Below are 19256 nucleotides of genomic sequence, written 5' to 3' on the forward strand. Positions count from 1 at the left end.
TATGTGCCCAGTCATACAGGGCTCTGACAGAGAAGAGAATGCGGCAAATTCCTCTCTTCAAGCGGCCCTTAAATGTACGCTGCTTTCTCTTAATAGGATTATATGGATTCCTTGCCAAGACAGAAGCATTCCTTGCCTAGTCTGCATTTGGTCTATTTCTGCCCATTGGTCCTCTGCAGAATCATATTAATTCCATCTATTCTCTCTTCTCTCTGTCTTTTGCAATTTCTACATCACACCATTCCTTCTGCATCTAACCTGGTTTACAGCTAACGTGCAGTATATCATCAGATTTTTTTTATCTTGACTTCTGACTCACTGTTCATTTTAGTGGAAACGGTGAAGCACTGGATTGTACTGGCATAATGTGTATTACACAATGGCCATGCAATGCAGAGACAATTGGCAGAGCTTCAACATAGCTGATCGATGGCTCTGATGGCTCTAAATGCAACAGCATGCTGTTTTTAACACTGACACTATGCCAATAAAGGACAAAGTGAGGCGGAAATCTACACTGACAGATAATTGCATGAATCTTGGAACCGGGCTATGCTTGCGGGTATTGTACAAGGTCCTATTTGTAAGACCTGATTCTGTTATTTTTTCTCCATGTTACATAACAAGGATGTTTTTTTCTCCCCCCACCCCACTCCTCTCGTCTCCCAGTCTATACAAGAACCAACTCGACCAACCTGTACATTCCGGTGGTCGTCATAGCAACTGAGCAGCAGCATCCCTCCCCGTCCTTTGTCCAAGCGGCTCCCTCTCTGCATGGCTCCAGTTTCTCAGGGAAGAGGCTACTGGTATTTTATATGCAAGCTGGGATCCCCTAATTGAGTTTTCAAGAAGGGGGTGTGGAGGGATGGACATTTGAATGGCGGTGGTATGGCTGCTGTCCAACCAAGGGGCTTGCTTAGTGACACTTTAAACAGAAATGCAGATGTCCCCCATCCCCTCCCCTGCCTACACACTCTCTTTCTGTTAGGTAAGAGAGCATAACCAGCGCAAACTAGAAAACCGCTAGACATGCATGGGTTAGATGGAAGGATGTGTTACAAGCTATACACACATTGTTCCTTCCACAATGCAATTTCATCTTGCAATGTTGAATAGGAGTTATTCTAAGGCAAGGATTGTTGATGCAAATGTATCAATTACTCTATTGCATTGAATTCCTCCACCATCGGTAATTGTATCTGCAAAAATGCAGTACTTATGCTAAGGGGTCCAGACCTAATAGTGGGGTGGCAGATAGCTGGTTAACTGTAATTGCAATACTTGATGCTTGCAATGTACTTCCAAGGGGGCATTTTATCTTATTCCTCCTTAATCCATTGATTCTTGGTAACTGTATATTCTGAATTGGGTTGTAAAACATGGGAAGTGAACAGGACATACTAAAATCTAAATCAAATCCGCCGAATACAACAGATGTAGACTTTACAGTGAAATGTTTACTTACGAGCCCATTCCCAACAGTGCAGTTAAAAAGTAAGACAAATATTTGCTGAATAAAAAAGGAAATAGTAGCATAATGAGGCTATATACAAGGAGTATCAGTACCGAGTCAATGTGCAGGGCTACGAGGTAGTTGAGGTAATACAGTATGTACATGTGGGTAGGGGTAAAAGTGACTAGGCAATCAGGATATAATAAACACAGTAGCAGCAGCCTGTGTGAAAGTGTGAAAAAGTGTGTGTGTGAGGCATCAATATGCATGTGTGTGTGCGTTTTGTGTGTGTGTGAGTGAGTGAGTGAGTGAGTGAGTGAGTGAGTGAGTGAATGAAAGAGTGAGTGCATGTGCATGTGTGTGTGTGTGTACTGGAGTGTGTGGGTAGAGTCTAGTGAATGTGCATAGAGTGACTGCAAGAGAGTCAGTGCAAAACTAACTGTAAGTCACTCTGGAAAAGAGCGTCTGCTAAATGACTAAAATGTAAATGTAATGAAGATAAATAAATAAATAAATAATAAAATGTAAATTTTCCCTCTAGGCATTTGATTAACTGTTCAGCAGTCTTATGGCTTGGGGGTAGAAACTGTTCAGGTGCCTTTTGGTCACTGACTTAGCGCTCCGGTACCGCTTGCCAACAGTCTATGACTTGGGTGGCGGGAGTCTTGAAAATGTTTAGGGCCTTCCTCTGACACAGCCTGGTAGAGTCATACTGTTGTGCTCTTGTAGAAATCCTGAAAACTTCAGTCAATTCCCAAGTGTACAGATATGTTTGTTTTGATTCATTTTCTCTCCAGACTGGGGTGGGGCCTGTGTCAACAGAGATGTCCTAGACTGCATTTTTGATGATATCTGAAGATTTATAAAGTCTATGAAAACTTCAAAACGTTGCATTTCTAATGTTTGTGGTACTGACTTAACAGTCTAGTAAAGGCAGCAGAAACACTTCGATATAAAACATGCAAACACAAGATATGGGGTGTAATCATTAGTCTAAACAGTTCAAAACAAATTCAGGTAGGTCCCTCCCCATTTCGTAATGTTTGCTTCTGTTTAAGGAAACGTTTTGCAACAGAATCAGGGTAATTAATATGCCCCTGATTTGGTGCAGGGACTTATTTTCAGATTATTGGGGGGAAATGCCAAGACAAACCTGACAAAGGTAAAGTACATGTCTACGGAATTTGCCAGCCAACTTTTCTCCTTAGTGATCTGCTTTCTACTTTATGATTGGCTGACTTGCTTCTCACTGTGCCAATCAGTAAACTTTGTAACTTTTCTGTTGTAGGGGCAGATGGGATGTAGGTAAAAGGTCCCACAACAAAACTTGCCAGACCTCCCTTCCCCTGCAGGCAGGCAGGCAGGCAGCAGAGGGAGGAGGACAGGATAAGTCAATATTTATGTCCTGTGAAGTGTGGATGTTCCTGCACTTCCAGGGGAAAAAATACCCCTTGTTCTCTTACAGAGTAAACACATTTTTGTAACACGTGGTGACTACAGGGTATTCTGTGACTGACTGACATCTTCCTTGGCTAAAATACTTATTGGTTCTGGTCCAGTCTAGCCAAGGCAGGGGACAGTGATGAATCAGCAGAAACAAAGGCTGCCGCTGCAAGCTCAGCAAAGAGATCAGTAGGATCATGTGGTACTTCCACCAGTCCTAGAAGGAGCTTAAATAGATATACAAACTTTGAAGAAGATCGCATAATGTTATTAAGAAATCAGTGGAGCAGTCAGGTAGCCTAGTGGTTAGAACGTTGGGCCAAGAACCGAAAGATTGCTAGTTTGAATCGCAGAGCTGAAAAGGTTAAACAAACCTGTTGACGTGCCCTTGAGCAACCCTACTTGCTCCAGGGTTGTGTTGATAATGGCAGATCCTGGCTGTGACCCCACTCTACAAGGGTTTCTCAGGAGGAGTTAGGCTATGCAAAAAACACATTTCCATCATACGTGTGGAATAGGACAAATATGAGCACCCACCTAATTATTTATTATTATAGATAAAACAGGATTGTCAGATAAAATCAAATGTGGATCAGTAACTGGGTCATTCCACAAATTAGGGGCCTTTTGAGTAGTGTAACTTGGTTTAAAAAAATAACTTTGGATTTCACCTAATTTTAACATTCTATCATAAAGAGCACATGTTCAACTTCATAAAAAAACAAGTTTTCCCATCTCAAGAGGTTAAATAAAAAAATATATATATAGTAAGTTCCTATTAAGTGCCAAATAAAGTAACAGGGTTGACTGTTACAGGGTCGACTTAAATCAGCCATTAATCTCCTTGTGACAGGGCAAATGGAAGCTTGTTGTGTGCAACAGGGAGGGGCAATTGAATGCAATTTCACACAAAAAAACAGGGTTGACGTGTTACGCTTGACCCGCTCAGTTTTCCACAACAAAACACCAGAAAATGGCCAGAAAGAGTAGAAACAGCACAACTGCTTTTACACTAAGATTTGACTATTAGATACGGATGCTCAATATGGAAGTGGTCCGATGAAGCGGATGCTAAGCTACAGGACTGTTTTGCTAGCACAGACAGGAATATGTTCTGGGATTCATCCGATGGCATTGAGGAGTTTACCACATCATTCACCGGCTTCGTTAATAAGTACATTGACGATGTTGTCCCCACAGTGACTATAAGTACATATCCCAACCAGAAGCCATGGATTACAGGCCACATCTGCACTGAGCTAAAGGCTAGAGCTGGCGCTTTCAAGGAGCAGGACACAAATCCGGACGCTTATAAGAAATCCCTCTACGCCCTCCGACAAACCACCAAACAGGCAAAGTGTCAACACAGAATTAAGATTGAATCCTACTACACTGGCTCTGATGCTCATCTGATGTGGCAGGGCTTGCAAACTATCACTGACTAAAAAGAGAAACCCAGCCAAGAGCTTCCCAGTGACGCGAGCCTACCAGACGAGCTAAATGGCTTCTATGCTCACTTCGAGCCAAGCAACACTGAACCATGAGTGAGAGCACCAGCCGTTCCGGACGACTATATGATCACGCTGTCAAGGGGTGCTGAAGGTGGGTGTGGTGCAGGAATCAAGCGCAGGACGCAGAAGCTCAGTCCAAAAGACTTTAGTGAAATATTCACGTAGTAAATGAGCACAATAAGCCCGGAGGCGAAATAACGGCGCACACAGGCGTCAAACAAACGGCGCACTAACATGTGCAAAAACCCTCTCCAAACACTGGAGGGAAGTACGTAGCTCAAACACCAAAACAGAAGAGCAATCACACACAAACACAGACACACACAACGAGAACTAAATAGGACACTAACGAGGACTAACTAGACACAGGTGTACAACATCAAGACAAAACCAATCGAACATGAAACATAGATCAGTGGCAGCTAGTACTCCGGGGACGACGACCGCCGAAGCCTGCCCGAACCAGGAGGAGGAGCAGCCTCGGCCGAAACCGTGACACACGCTCTAAGTAGCCGATGTGAGTAAGACCTTTAAACAGGTTAACATTCACAAGGCCGCAGAGCCAGATGGATTACCAGGACACCCACTCAGAGCATGCGCTGGCCAGCTGGCAAGTGTTTTCACTGACATTTTCAACCTCTCTCTGACCCAGTCTGTAATACCTACATGTTTCAAGCAAACCACCCTCAGTTAAACTAATAATGTATGACTAATTAGTAGACTAGACCTTAGAGAGTTAATCAAATGTGTTTATATCCCAGCAACAGAGTATTTGTGTCTTGTAATTAGGCAAGCAGAAGTGCAAAACGATTGAAACCAATAACAGGAGACTGGTTCCAAAAACACACAGGGAAAGGGGAGTGAAAAAAAGGCTTGCATGATATTGTGAGGACGGCGAAAACTAAAGAATGCAGCCTGCCCGAGCAAGGAGTAGACTATGATAAGAGTATGTGTGTGTGTGTGTGTGTGTGTGTGACCTGATGGTCAGGAGAGCAGAGGAAAATCACATGAGCTAAACCCAGGTGTGAGCTTACAAGATGTGTACAGTGGAAAAATACAGCCCGCCAAAAGCGGGGTGGGATTTTTGTATGACGTGTGTGTATATAAAAGATGGACTCTGAAATTGTGATAACAGAATTCTCTGGGCAGAATTCTCTGAAAAAAGACGACCTGACTATTGCAGACTGGGAGCTCTGTCCGTTTCTTGATCCAAAAGCCTTACAACCTTTTGGGAGACGCACAGGGACACTGAAATAGTTAGTTAATAAATTATCTTAACAGGTGTCCACATCACTAAGGACCTATCAAGGTCCAAAAACACCAACACTGTCGTGAAGAGGGTACAATAACGCCTCTTTCCCCTCAGAATGCTGAAGAAATTTGGAATGGGCCTCAGAACCTCAAAAAGTTATACAGCTGCACTATTGAGAGCATCTTGACTGTCTGCATCACCGTTTGGTATGGCAACTGCTTGGCATCCAACCAAGGTGCTATAGAGGGTATACGGCCCAGTACATCACTGTAGCCGAACTCCCTGCCATCCAGGACCTCTATACCAAGCGGTGTCAGAGGAAGGCGCCTAAAAGTTGTCAAAAACTCCAGCCTAGTCATAGACTGTTCTCTCTGCTGCTGCACGGCAAGCAGTTCCGGAGCGCCAAGTCTGGGACTAAAAGGCACATGAACAGCTTCTACCCCCAAAACATAAGACTGCTGAACAGTTAATCAAACGGCTACCCGGAAAATGTACATTGACCCCCTTTATTATGTATTTATTTATCTTAATTGTTTAGCACTGACTCCCTTGCACTGGATCTATGCACTCACTAGACTCTACCCACACACTCACACATGCTACACTAAACTCCAAAACACACATAGACGCACACACAACATACAGTTGAAGTCGGAAGTTTACATACACCTTAGCCAAATACATTTAAAATCAGTTTTTCACAATTGCTGACATTTAATCCTAGTAAAAATTCCCTGTCTTAGGTCAGTTAGGATCACCACTTTATTTTAAGAATGTGAAATGTCAGATTGTAGTAGAGAGAATGATTTATTTTCATCACATTCCCAGGGGGTCAGAAGTTTACATACACTCAATTAGTATTTGGTAGCATTGCCTTTAAATTTCAGGTAGCCTTCCACAAGCTTCCCACAATAAGTTGGGTGAATTTTGGCCCATTCCTCCTGACAGAGCTGGTGTAACTGAGTCAGGTTTGTAGGCCTCCTTGCTTGCACACGCTTTTTCAGTTCTGCCCACAAATGTTCTACAGGATTGAGGTCAGGGCTTTGTGATGGCCACTCCAATACCTTGACTTTGTTGTCCTTAAGCCATTTTGCCACAACTTTGGAAGTATGCTTGGGGTCATTGTCCATTTGCGACCAAGCTTTAACTTCCTGGCTGATGTCTTGAGATGTTGCTTCAATATATCCACATAATTTTCCTTCCTCATGATGCCATCTATTTTGTGAAGTGCACCAGTCCCTCCTGCAGAAAAGCACCCCCACAGCATGATGCTGCCACCCCTGTGCTTCACGGTTGGGATGGTGTTCTTCGGCTTGCAAGCGACCCCCTTTTTCCTCCAAACATAACGATGGTCATTATGGCCAAACAGCTCTATTTTTGTTTAATCAGACCAGAGGACATTTCTCCAAAAAGTACGATCTTTGTCCCCATGTGCAGTTGCAAACCATAGTCTGGCTTTTTTATGGTGGTTTTGGAGCAGTGGCTTCTTCCTTGCTGAGCGGCCTTTCAGGTTATGTTGATATAGGACTCGTTTTACTGTGGATATAGATACTTTTGTACCTGTTTCCTCCAGCATCTTCACAAGATCCTTTGCTGTTGTTCTGGGATTGATTTGCACTTTTCGCACCAAAGTACGTCCATCTCTATGAGACAGAACTGGTCTCCTTCCTGAACGGTATGACGGCTGCGTGGTCAGATGAACGTGGTACCTTCAGGCGTTTGGAAATTGCTCCCAAGGATGAACCAGACTTGTCTGCAATTTTTTTTCTGAGGTCTTGGCTGATTTCTTTTGATTTTCCCATGATGTCAAGTAAAGAGGCACTGAGTTTGAAGGTAGGCCTTGAAATACATCCACAGGTACACCTCCAATTGACTCAAATGATGTCAAATAGCCTATCAGAAGCTTCTAAAGCCATGACATCATTTTCTGGAATTTTCCAAGTTGTTTAAAGGCACAGTCAACTTAGTGTATGTAAACTTCTGACCCACTGGAATTGTGATACAGTGAATAATAAGTGAAATAATCTGTCTGTAAACAATTGTTGGAAAAATTACTTGTGTCATGCACAAAGTAGATGTCCTAACCGACTTACCAAAACTATAGTTTGTTAACAAGAAACTTGTGGAGTGGTTGAACAACGAGTTTTAATGACTCCAACCTAAGTGTATGTAAACTTCCGACTTCAACTGTAAATGTTTCCCCTTAAACCACTTGAGTGTTGCTTTAGCAGTATGCTTAGCGTCATTGTCCTGCTGGAAGGTGAACCCCCGTCCCAGTCTCAAATCTCTGGAAGACTGAAACAGGTTTCCCTCAAGAATTTCCCTGTATTTAGTGCCATCCATCATTCCTTAAATTCAGACAAGTTTCCAGTCCCTGCCGATGAAAACCATCCCCACAGCATGATGCTGCCACCACCATGCTTCACTGTTGGGATGGTGTTCTCGGGGTGATGAGAGGTGTTGGGTTTGGGCCAGACATAGCGTTTTCCTTGATGGCCAAAAAGCTAAATTTTAGTCTCATCTGACCAGAGTACCTTCTTCCATATGTTTGGGGAGTCTCCCACATGGCTTTTGGTGAACACCCAAACGTGTTTGCTGATTTTCTTCTTCAAGTAATGCCTTTTTTCTGGCCACTCTTCCGTAAAGCCCAGCTCTGTGGAGTGTACGGCTTAAAGTGGTCCTATGGACAGATACTCCAATCTCCGCTGTGGAGCTTTGCAGCTCCTTCAGGGTTATCGTTGGTCTCTTTGTTGCCTCTCTGATTAATGCCCTCCTTGCCTGGTCTGTGAGTTTTGGTGGGCGGCCCTCTCTTGGCAGGTTTGTTGTGGTGCCATTTCTTTCAATTTTTAAATAATGGATTTAATGTGCTCCGTGGGATGTTCAAAGTTTCTGATATTTTTTGTAACCCAACCCTGATCTGTACTTCTCCACAAGATTGTCCCTGACCTGTTTGGAGAGCTCCTTGGTCTTCAAGCTGCCACTTGCTTGGTGGTGCCGCTTGCTTAGGGGTGTTGCAGACTCTGGGGCCTTTCAGAACAGGTGTATATATACTGAGATCATGTGACAGATCATGTGACACTTAGATTTTACACAGGTGGACTTTATTTAACTAATTATATGACTTCTGAAGGTAATTGGTTGCACCAGATCTTATTTAGGGGCTTCATGGCAAAGGGGGTGAATACATATGCACGCACCACTTTTCCATTATTTTTTTTCTATATATTTTTTTTTTACTTCACCAATTTGGACTATTTTGTGTATGTCCATTAAATGAAATCCAAATAAAAATCAATTTAAATGATAGGTTGTAATGCAACAATATGAAAAACGCCAAGGGGGCTGAATACTTTTGCAAGGCACTGTACTGTATTACCTCAACTACCTCATCCCATTTTTTTAAAGCTAATATTTCTCTTACTTTTTAGCTCTGCAATGTTGGGAATGGGCTCATTAGTAAGCATTTCACTGTGAAGTCTACACATGTTGTATTCGGCGCATGTGACCAATAAAATTGTATTTGATTTGATGTTCAATGTTTCTTTTGAAAAATATTTTTAAAGGAATAGTTTCACCATGCTTTACAATGATGGTGAAAGCTTTGAGAAACTTTAGTATTAAGTGGCTTAAGATATTCCTAGAAATCACAGAGGATGCTTAGAGGGACATGTGAAATTCTGAATTTTGGTACTTTAGCAAGTCTTTATTCATGTTAAAATCTGATTTATTGAATTTTCCATGTGGTCTATATTAAAGGACACATTCAATATGTGCACAGTTTCTACTTAAAATAGCAAAGGGACACAAAATACACTCATTTCGTGGAACGACCGAACTGTGACACTAGGGTAGAGTTGAACATATTCTCACATGGCCTGGGCTTCCGAGGCTAAATTGAACATAATAATCAAGTCATACTTTTCAGTCCATACAATGTTGAAAGTGAAGTTTAACCTCCAGGTCTGCTACCATGCCGGAGGACAAGGCTGCTTTGTCTGAGGAGCCCTTCCTTGATACAATATCTCTAGCCCTATTCTTCTCACATGACCTAATGCATGCAGGGAATACCCTCACCCCTCAGACAGAGAACCAGTCTCACAAGGACACCACGTACAATCTCTTCCAGCCCTAACACCAAGTAAACTCCTCACTAAAAAAAGTATTACTATGGTCTGTGAAACAATGTTCTTATTGGATGCCAAAGAAATCAGTGCCAACATACAGTAAATAGTAGGCAGCTGCCAGCTACTTGGTGATTAACTTGTCAGGCAATGGGCGTGAGAGCAGGAGCATGTGTATGACAGGTTATACTGGATGTTTTCTAGTCATGTTCCCAGCCGTGATACTATCAGCCCTGGCAGGGGAAGCTAGATATTTTCCAACTCAGCAGTCCTTTACTCCTTTCAGTTGTAAATCTCCTCAATGTAGCTGGGAAATATTCTGCGACACCCGTTGCGTGAAAGAGCAACATGACCAGCTGTAGTCCAATACTCAACACCTCACTATTCACACCATGCTAATATTTAGGGTCTAGAGAAGGTACAGTCCGGATCAGATTTAAGCTTATGATCCCAGATTAATCTTGATTGAAGTCTCCCTTGTGCACGTACTGGTGAGAAATATTTGAAGACTATTATTCTGGATTCAATTACTGTGATCATGTTCCTGGGCATCAAAGCCAGAGAACACCCTGCGGTGCTTTTTTTTCAATGCATTAACTGCAATGCTGTCCACCAGAGACCATCCACCACACATCATAGACCCTTTCCTCAGAGCCAGCCAGCGTAGGGGACTTCCTGTTTTGCAGGTTGGCACTCAGCAGGAATTACGTGCAATGAGATTAATTTCATCAAAGGAACTTGGATGAGCTTTAGGGTTTCACTTCAGAATTGCCCTGGTTCTGCTATACCATCGCATTAGTCCTACATGCCAAATGTTGGCCTTTTCGTAAACTGGTTTCGAAACAAGAACCAAAACAGTCAAAGTTGTGGTAAAAATAAAGTTTAAATGTAAAAAACAAAAACCAGGTTCAGCAAATTCTAGTTTTACCAAATCAGGTGCCATAACAGTATATCAGTTGACAAAAAGGATAAAACTCCTTCATGAGTCTTATAGGAACTCTACAATTGCCAATACGGATGGACGGACCCAAATGTAAAATAACAGTATTTGGAGCCAGACATCTAAAGAGTGTACCATACATGATCCAGTAATGTGTCAAATCTGAAGAGACAGAAGTGTTGCCATTTAAAAACACTTCCTATTTATAGTTAATAACATTGAAACAGTACATAGTTTAAAAGGCTGGTCAACATACAAAAGTACACAAACTAGCCATAGGTTAAGAAAATTACACATGCCGCCCAGCCATAGCAACCCTAGTCTTCAGCGTCCATATGTGCTTTAGTTCATTTCAGTTCGACAGACGGCAGGGAAAGAGACGAAATGGGGACTTAAACAGTTACATTACAAATACTCCCCACTATAAAACAACCAAAACGAGAAGGGAAAAACAATACCCTGTCAGACATATTTTTTGTTTACATCTCATATGTTAACACCAGATTTAAATCCATTTTAAGTTGACCAGCCAACTTTAAGCTACTTAAAAATGCAAGGTTAGAATCATTTCAGTGGAAAATAAAAATGACAAATGCAGTACTAGTTTGACTTTTCAGCCATTCAAAACATTTTGAAAAGAAAGAGGGTGAGGGGAAGGGGATTCAGTCCAGAGAGCTGTGGATCTCGTATCTAATAGTCCACAGGTTCGTCTCCCTCCTCGCTGAGCAAACAGGTGCGGATCAGAGCCTCCGTCACGGCATACGGGTCACAGTTGGCCGACGGTCGGCGGTCCTCAAAGTAGCCCTTCTTCTCCTGGCCCACGGTGCGAGGGATGCGGATACTGGCGCCGCGGTTGGCTACGCCAGCAGAGAACTCGTGGATGTTGGAGGTTTCATGGTGGCCGGTGAGGCGACGGGCGTTGTCAAGCCCCCCTTTAGGGTCGTAGGCGCGGATGTGGTAGCTATGCCTCTTCCCCAGCCTCTCAATGGACTCCTCAATGGCCCTGAGCAGAGAGAAGGATAATTAAATGAATCACAGAAAAATACAGATGGTCAGCACCATTTCCTTTACCTAGAGAACATTTAAATAAGTCTGGCTTAATTCAACATCCAAAAGATATAGATGGGTGATATTGAACAAATAATACTAATGATGCATGCAGATTTCTCATTAAACCTTGTCTGAATGCATCTTGATATGATCCAGTACTCACTTCAACCCGCCTTCTTCCCGCATCTCTTTAGTGCTGAAATTGGTGTGGCAGCCAGCACCATTCCAGTTCCCAGGGATAGGCTTGGGGTCAAACGAGGCCACCACGCCAAAGTCCTCACACACCCGGTGGAGGATGAAGCGAGCCACCCAGAGGTGATCACCCATGCTGATGCCTTCACAAGGACCAACCTGGAACTCCCACTAAAAATGGACAAAACCAGTGTTTCAGTGCGTCAGTCTTATGAGTCAGTATTTTCTAATGACTGATCCTTTGCAATCACATAAATGCCACATTATAAAACAGGATTTGAGCTTACCTGTGCAGGCATTACTTCAGCATTGGTGCCACCGATCATGACCCCAGCATACAGACAGGCTCTATAGTGGGCTTCCACAATATCTCTACCATAAGCCTTGTCAGATCCCACTCCACAATAATAGGGACCTATAGAGAAGCATGGTTTGATTACAATTCAGAAAATTCACAAACTAATGCATCTGCTGGGATAACAAATTGTATAAGGTCAGTCAAAGATCACTATGATGGGTCTTTACCTTGTGGGCCAGGGAAGCCGTTGTTGGGCCAGCCAAATGGGTGTCCATCAGTGCCTAGGATTGTGTACTCTTGCTCCATGCCAAACCAAGGGACCTGGTTCTCAACCATGTCCATTACTTTCTTACACGTCAAACGAAGGTTTGTTTCTGTGCAAATAAATTTACCCATATTAGACACTAAAGCAAAAATATATATAACCTTAGCAAGACCGATGCACACCAAGGATTCTAGGTTACCTGCAGGCTTGTGGTTGTACTTCAGCACTTCACACAATACCAATTTGTTGGGATCTTTGCGGAAGGGATCTCTGAACATTGCAGAAGGAATCAAATACATATCACTGTTTGAGCCCTCAGACTGGTAGGTGCTGGAGCCATCAAAGTTCCATTCCGGCAGTTCTATAGAATCAAAGCAAATTATTTAGTTAACTCAAGTCACTCAAAACAACTAGGTAGGCTACAAAATAATAAATTATGCATACAACGCCCAGAAATTCAACTCGAATGCCAACCAACAAAGAAAAAAGTAAGCCCTTCGGTTCTAATTATTGCATACCCTCGATGCTCTTGGGCTCTGAATCCAGTGTTCTGGTTTTGCAGCGGAGTCCCTCTCCGGTGCCATCTATCCAGACGTACATGACTTGGACTTTGTCTCCCTGAGGGAGTGCCATGTACTGCTGTTTAACAGCCTTACTCAGTTCGGCGCTGGCGGACGTAGCCATCTTGTTTGTTATAAAACCCCTAAGAATTGACGACGAAAAGAAAACAGCTACGATGAGTTTACATCAAAGCAGCTGCCTTGTTGACCAGCATTGATTTCATTGAAGAAGCATGATGTTGCACAACAGCGCGTTCGGAGACAGGGTTGTGTATTGTTCCTTGTTCCAAAACTAATCAAAGCACGCGAAGATGTCGCTTAGCCATTTTCTTTAGTTTAAATCAATGTCCGAGTCAAAACAGATGTTTGCACCACTTCAAGTAGAACAAGTCTGACAAAAATACATCAATGTCTGCCATATTGATCACAGATGACCATTCCTAGATTGGTAGGCTATGAACCACCATAAGCCATGTTGCACTAATTAACACATTTCCCAACAACAATATTTTATCATCATCATCATCCTCCTTTGAACCCAAGGAAACAAACTAGTTACCTCTTGTTGCGGCATCCCCAGAACAACCCCCACCCACTGTAGTCATGGCTACACACTATTGCAATTCTAATAATACATCGCACATTTCCTTCATAATTTATAGAACAATTAATCTAACATTACATAATAGAGAGGAGATCAATAAATTATCAAAGACACCACAAATTTGACTTCATCAGACTAAAAATAAGCATTTCCATGTAAGGAAAAAGTGACTAAATAAAAAAAAAAGGTGTCATCTACTCTGGAACGAGGAAATAACTAGGCTACAATAGAATAGGTCAAATAAAAAAAGGTAGGCAGTAGCTATATCATAAGGAAAACATTTGAAAATTACCTGGAAAAAATTGATTTTTTTTATAATAACTAAAGGACTGGCAAGTCCAATATAACATAAAAAAATATCCCGATAGTTGTTCTCTCATTCTAGCCTCGACCGCTTGTTTCAGTTCAATTTATAACAAGAAGAGCTGGAGCTCGGCGTCTTTGATTGGTCAGAAAAAAAGTGAGTGAAAGCATACGCGGCTCGATCATTGGACGGGGTTCTAGCAATAGTTAAAAGGCATTGCGTGTCATTTTGGTAGACTGATACAATTTAACCAGTACGGTACAGTTGATGAAATAACCAGTGTGGGCTATTTAGTACCTACACCATTACAAAGAGCAGAAAACTTTAGGTTACATAAAGTACTACACTGGCTGGAAATATATGTATATTTAAAGCCAATCGAGATTTGATGGGAGATTGACCTTCATTCCATCTAAGGGAAAATAAAACTCCCTGAAAAAGCCTCTCATCAGTGTATTAACAGAAAAGATGCGCTGGTTGACATCAGCTATATTTCCAACGCCACCCTGTGGTACAAATAGGCTATTGATGTACTGAGAAACTAGTAGTCACGGGCTATAATTACAAATAACTGAATACCAATTAGATTTAACTAGTTTCTCAGCTTAGAAAATATTACATTTGATGAGAACCTTCGTAAGCTATAGAAATCCTTTGTTTTTACACTGCTGCTACTCGCTGTTTGTTATCTATGCATAGTCACTTTACCCCTACCTACATGTACCCCTACCTACATGTACCCCTACCTACATGTACAAATTACCTCGACTAACCTGTACCTGTACCACCCCACATTGACTCGGTACCGGTACCCCCTGTATATAGCCTCGTCATTGCTATTTTATTGTGTTATTTTTTACTTGATTTTATTTAGTAAATCTTTTCTTAACTCTATTTCTATTGTTGGTTAAGGGCTTGTAAGTAAGTATTTCACGGTAAGGTAAGCATTTCACCTGTTGTAGTCGGCGCATGTGACAGATACAATTTGAATCATTAAAATTAGCATTTCTAGGTAAATATTTCTCATTTCTGGAACATTGATCAAATAAGAGGTCTGCACAATGAATTAACTACTACTACAGGACCTTCATTTCTGTATTATTCTGAAGTAGGCTATATCATGGTCACTGTGGAGTAGCAGAAAAGTTGACAATCTCTTTGGCATTAGGGTATTGGTTTTCCATGAGGGGAGAGAAGGATGACTAGACTACAGTAGGCTACAAAGTGAGAGATGGTGTCAAGACATTCGAATTTCACCCAACAATGATACATTTGGAACATTTGACATTTATGACATCACTTCAAGAACGCGAAACTTGTGGAAAGACTGTTGTAAAAATGTTTTTGTAATGGTGTTCCTAAAGGCCTAGCTTTTATTTCTATATGGACAACTACTTAATCTTACGTAATTGATCAGACAAAAGGGATGCCTTTTGGAAGTTTAAGAGGGTACACATCTCAAATGACACCAAGAACAGGTGGGTAGCTATGACTGATGCACGTTTTTACTCTGTGTGTGATAACTTAGATAAATAACATTTTAATTTCCATGAAAACATGTGGTCTACTTCTAGGAAGACAAAGCGATAAAGCACTTGCGGACCTTTTTAAAGATTACGTTTTTTAGAATTTCTTCAATACATTTGAATTTGCCAGTATGTGCGCATTTCTTCAGTTAAAATCAGTAGCTACCATTGTTGATTCTGTATCGCTTGGATACACTTAGTTCTCATGTATGTCTTAGCCTAGGTGTTTGTTCAAACTCAGTTATGTGTTCTATCCTAAAACAATTGGTACTTGTGTCCAGAAATTCCATGCATCCAGGTAACCAAACCATCTTTGAAAAGTCAATGAATTACACACACTGATTTAGGTATACAAAACAATCAAATTATCAACAAGATTCCCACATTCAAGCTGATAAGTCAAATTGCTACTGAGTGGTCTGTCATTCATTGCAGGATGTGAGAAGAGGCAGGTTCCTGGTATGACAGATCGTATCGGTTTGTTTACTTCAAAACAGACAGCTGTCTCACTACTACTCTTTGTGTAAAGAGTTCCTGCAGTTTTCGTCATGACAAGCTGAAAGTAAATATGTTTGGAGTAGATAAGTTGAATGGGTTGTCATCTTGACACGTTGCAAGACTGTGCCTTTTTCCTGATTAAAAGAATGTTAGAAAATATTGAATATTAGTTTCCAGCCCAGAGAAAGGCATACAGCTGTGACAATGTTCCACCGTGTCATAGTAGACCTGTATTGAGAGTTAGCAAACCATTTGAAGCATTGTGATAATATACACTGAACCTAATATAAATGCAACAATTTCAACGATTTGGCTGAGTTACAGTTCATATAAGGAAATCAGTCAATTGCAATAAATTCATTAGGGCCGAATCTATGGATATCACATGACTGGGCAGGCGTGCAGCCATGGGTGGGCCTGAGAGGGCATAGGCCAACCCACAGGGGAGCCAGGCCCACCCACTTGGGAGCCAGGCTCAGCCAATCAGAATGAGTTTTTCCCCCACAAAAGGGCTTTATTACAGACAGAAATACTCCCCAGTTTCATCAGCTGTCCAGGTGGCTGGTCTCAGACGATCCCGCAGGTGAAGCCAGATGTGGAGGTCCTGGGCTGGCGTGGTTACACATGGTCTGCGGTTGTGAGGCCGGTTGGACGTACTGCCAAATTCTCTAAAACGACGTTGGAGTCGGCTTATGGTAGAGAAATGAACATACAATTCTCTGGCAACAGCTCTGGTGGACATTCCTGCAGTCAGCATGCCAATTGCACACTCCCTCAAAACTTGAGACAATTGTGGCATTGTGTTGTGTGACAAAACTGCACATTTTAGAGTGGCCTTTTATTGTCCCCAGCACAAGGTGCACCTGTGTAATGATCATGTGGTTTAATCAGCTTCTTGATATGCCACACCTGTCAGGTTGATGGATTATCATGGCAAAGGAGAATGGTTGTGCTGAAAGAGGTCTACAAATAAAATGAATGCACAATGAAAGGTTTTGAATGTAAGACTGGCTGCGTTACAAGTATTACCAGTTTGGAGTTTTATACTAAGAGTTTTTCAAATTCACCACTTACTTGTGAAAATAGTACCAAAGCGATACATTTAAAAAATAAATACCCCTGAGATAAGAAGTTACTTAAATGTATGTGGTAAGTGGCCATTTGTTTGCGTGTGTGTGCGTGTATGCCTGCGTGGGTGTGTGTCTTGTGTACCTGAAGGAGAGGGGCAGGTGACGTTCTCTGAGAGAGTGCAGCGCTCCAGATAGACTGGCAGCAGGATGAAACCCAGAGGAACCTCTACCAGGCCCTGCTCACTGTCATCAGGGCTGTCCACCTCACAGAGGGCTCCAGCATTATGACCACCTGTTGCATCCCCTCGGGTAACACAGGAGGGTCTGCGTCCCAAATGGCACCCTATCCCTTTATTGTGCACAACTTTTGACCAAAGCCCTATAGGCCCTGGTCAAAAGTAGTACACTGAATAGGGTACCATTTGGGATGCATACAGGGGTTAGACTAGTGTTATTGTACAAAGCACTGTGACATATATAGTTATATGGACTATATAGATACAAATTGATTGACACTGCTCTGTTACATATGTATGGCCCTACTACAGTAGTAATATACTGTAGCCTATGTAATGTAACCAACAAAGTAAACATGGATTCTATACAGTACATAGTTTAAACATGTCATGGTAAGTTAACACGTTTACGTCATGCTGTATCACCATGTGTTCCACAATGACCCAATGTTAACCACCATGTCACCACTTTTTGATACCATGGTCCTCCTCAGAGGGTTTGTTGAAGATCATCTCGGAGAGTGAGCCTGGTAGGATGAAGGATCAGTGGCAAGAGGGAGGGCAGAAGCAAGGAGGAGGAAGTTGGAGCTCAAAGAGAAGTACCAGTACTCCTCTCCTCAGAAAGTTGAGCTCTACTACCCTTCGGTCCAGCACCGGCCCCCTCCCGGTCCTGCCCGTCCAAGAGCCTTCCCAGCCTGGACAGCAGGAGCAGTGATCCCATAATCCCCCCTCACCCCTGCATGGAGACCCCGATCTGCCACCTCCCCTCTGGCAAATGTGATGCCCTAGATCTACATGGCCAAGCAGGAATTATACCAGGTGGGTGTTAAACGTTTGACTGCAGTATGTGCTTGACAGCAAAGTGATAACATGGACAGTCATGTCTTTTATACTTTTCCCTCACCCCTTGATTACAAACTCATATATTCAGTATCAGTACAAGGCTCTCCCTTTCCATTTGAGCAGATTCTGGGTCCCACCTACAATGAATTTCAGGATGAAGACAAACCCCTCTTCTAGCTGGTAACTAATTTATAATCTGATTGATAGGATAGAGGAATTTTAAAAACAGCTACACCAGATCCTCCTGTAATTTTACTCCTCTATGTTCTCTCTCAGTTCACTCAGAATGAGGTCACGGGGAAAGTGAGTCGTGGAGCGACAGTGCCCTCTAGTGCTCCCACTGCTCCAGAGCAGCAGGTGAGGAGGATGAGGGAGGCTCTGGCTCATTGGCAGGCCTGCACTGAGCCTCTCACTGAGGAGACCTGGACCCTCCTGCCTTTAGAGGACATCAGGAAGAAAGGCTCAATCCACCTGCACTACAGGAAGACCAGTAAGAACAGAATGAGTGCCATTTGGTTGTAGTAGAAGTACTCTACGGACAAAAGTTGTACCGAATAGTGCAAGGACATGACAGAAGGTTGTAATTGTGGATCCTCTCCTCAGATCTGTACGACCTTCCATTTGAAACCTTAGCTTAGAAGTACCCCAAGATGGCTATGGAGGAGATCAGTCAAACTCATAGGCTCTATTGTGACTGGAAGCCAGTACAGGGTATGATAGAAAAAGTTTATGTAATTTCAATCAGCTTCAATGATAACAGTCAATGAAACATAATAAAAATGTGTCCTTTAGAGGAGATCCCAGAGAAGCCAGTGGTGACATCCACCAGTACTCCGGCTACGAAGGACCACAGCTTTGCCCGAAGACCATCCATGAGACCAAGGTCTTTAGGGGAGATGAAAAGTCCCACCAACCTGGACTTCTTCAAGCATTACCTGAAGGCCTATGAAGCTCACGGGGCTCTGAACTTCTACCAAGAGGTGGACAAGCTGCGGAACAGACCACCTCCGCAAGACCAAAAATCAACAGCATTGTTGCCCGCTTCGTCAGGTGAGCAGACATTGGTAACCACACTGAATAGATAATAGAA

At 42.5% G+C, this 19256-nt stretch overlaps 1 protein-coding gene across 1 annotated transcript; it reads right to left on the reverse strand.

The window, feature by feature from the left end:
• Positions 1–9329: 9329 nt before the first annotated feature.
• LOC121535285 (glutamine synthetase) lies at positions 9330–14088 on the reverse strand. The gene is made up of 7 exons (XM_041842179.2): positions 13982–14088; positions 13044–13228; positions 12725–12886; positions 12488–12634; positions 12250–12377; positions 11934–12133; positions 9330–11723 (listed from the first exon to the last, which is right to left on the reverse strand). The coding sequence occupies exons 2-7, from the start codon at positions 13207–13209 to the stop codon at positions 11411–11413; spliced, it is 1116 nt and encodes a 371-aa protein (XP_041698113.1). The 5' UTR covers positions 13210–13228; positions 13982–14088; the 3' UTR covers positions 9330–11410.
• Between the last annotated feature and the right edge of the window lie 5168 nt (positions 14089–19256).

The sequence above is a fragment of the Coregonus clupeaformis genome, chromosome 21 (genome assembly GCF_020615455.1).
Source record: "Coregonus clupeaformis isolate EN_2021a chromosome 21, ASM2061545v1, whole genome shotgun sequence".
NCBI classification, from domain to species: domain Eukaryota; kingdom Metazoa; phylum Chordata; class Actinopteri; order Salmoniformes; family Salmonidae; genus Coregonus; species Coregonus clupeaformis.

What these genes read in the sequence shown, in the direction of transcription:
- LOC121535285 (XM_041842179.2), bottom strand. Translation starts at nt 13,209, where the DNA reads ATGGCTACGTCCGCCAGCGCCGAACTGAGTAAGGCTGTTAAACAGCAG. An exon ending in AGAGCCCAAGAGCATCGAGG is followed by an intron (nt 12,887 to 13,043) that starts GTATGCAATAAT and finishes TTGATTCTATAG; the next exon opens with AACTGCCGGAATGGAACTTT. An exon ending in GTACAACCACAAGCCTGCAG is followed by an intron (nt 12,635 to 12,724) that starts GTAACCTAGAAT and finishes TTATTTGCACAG; the next exon opens with AAACAAACCTTCGTTTGACG.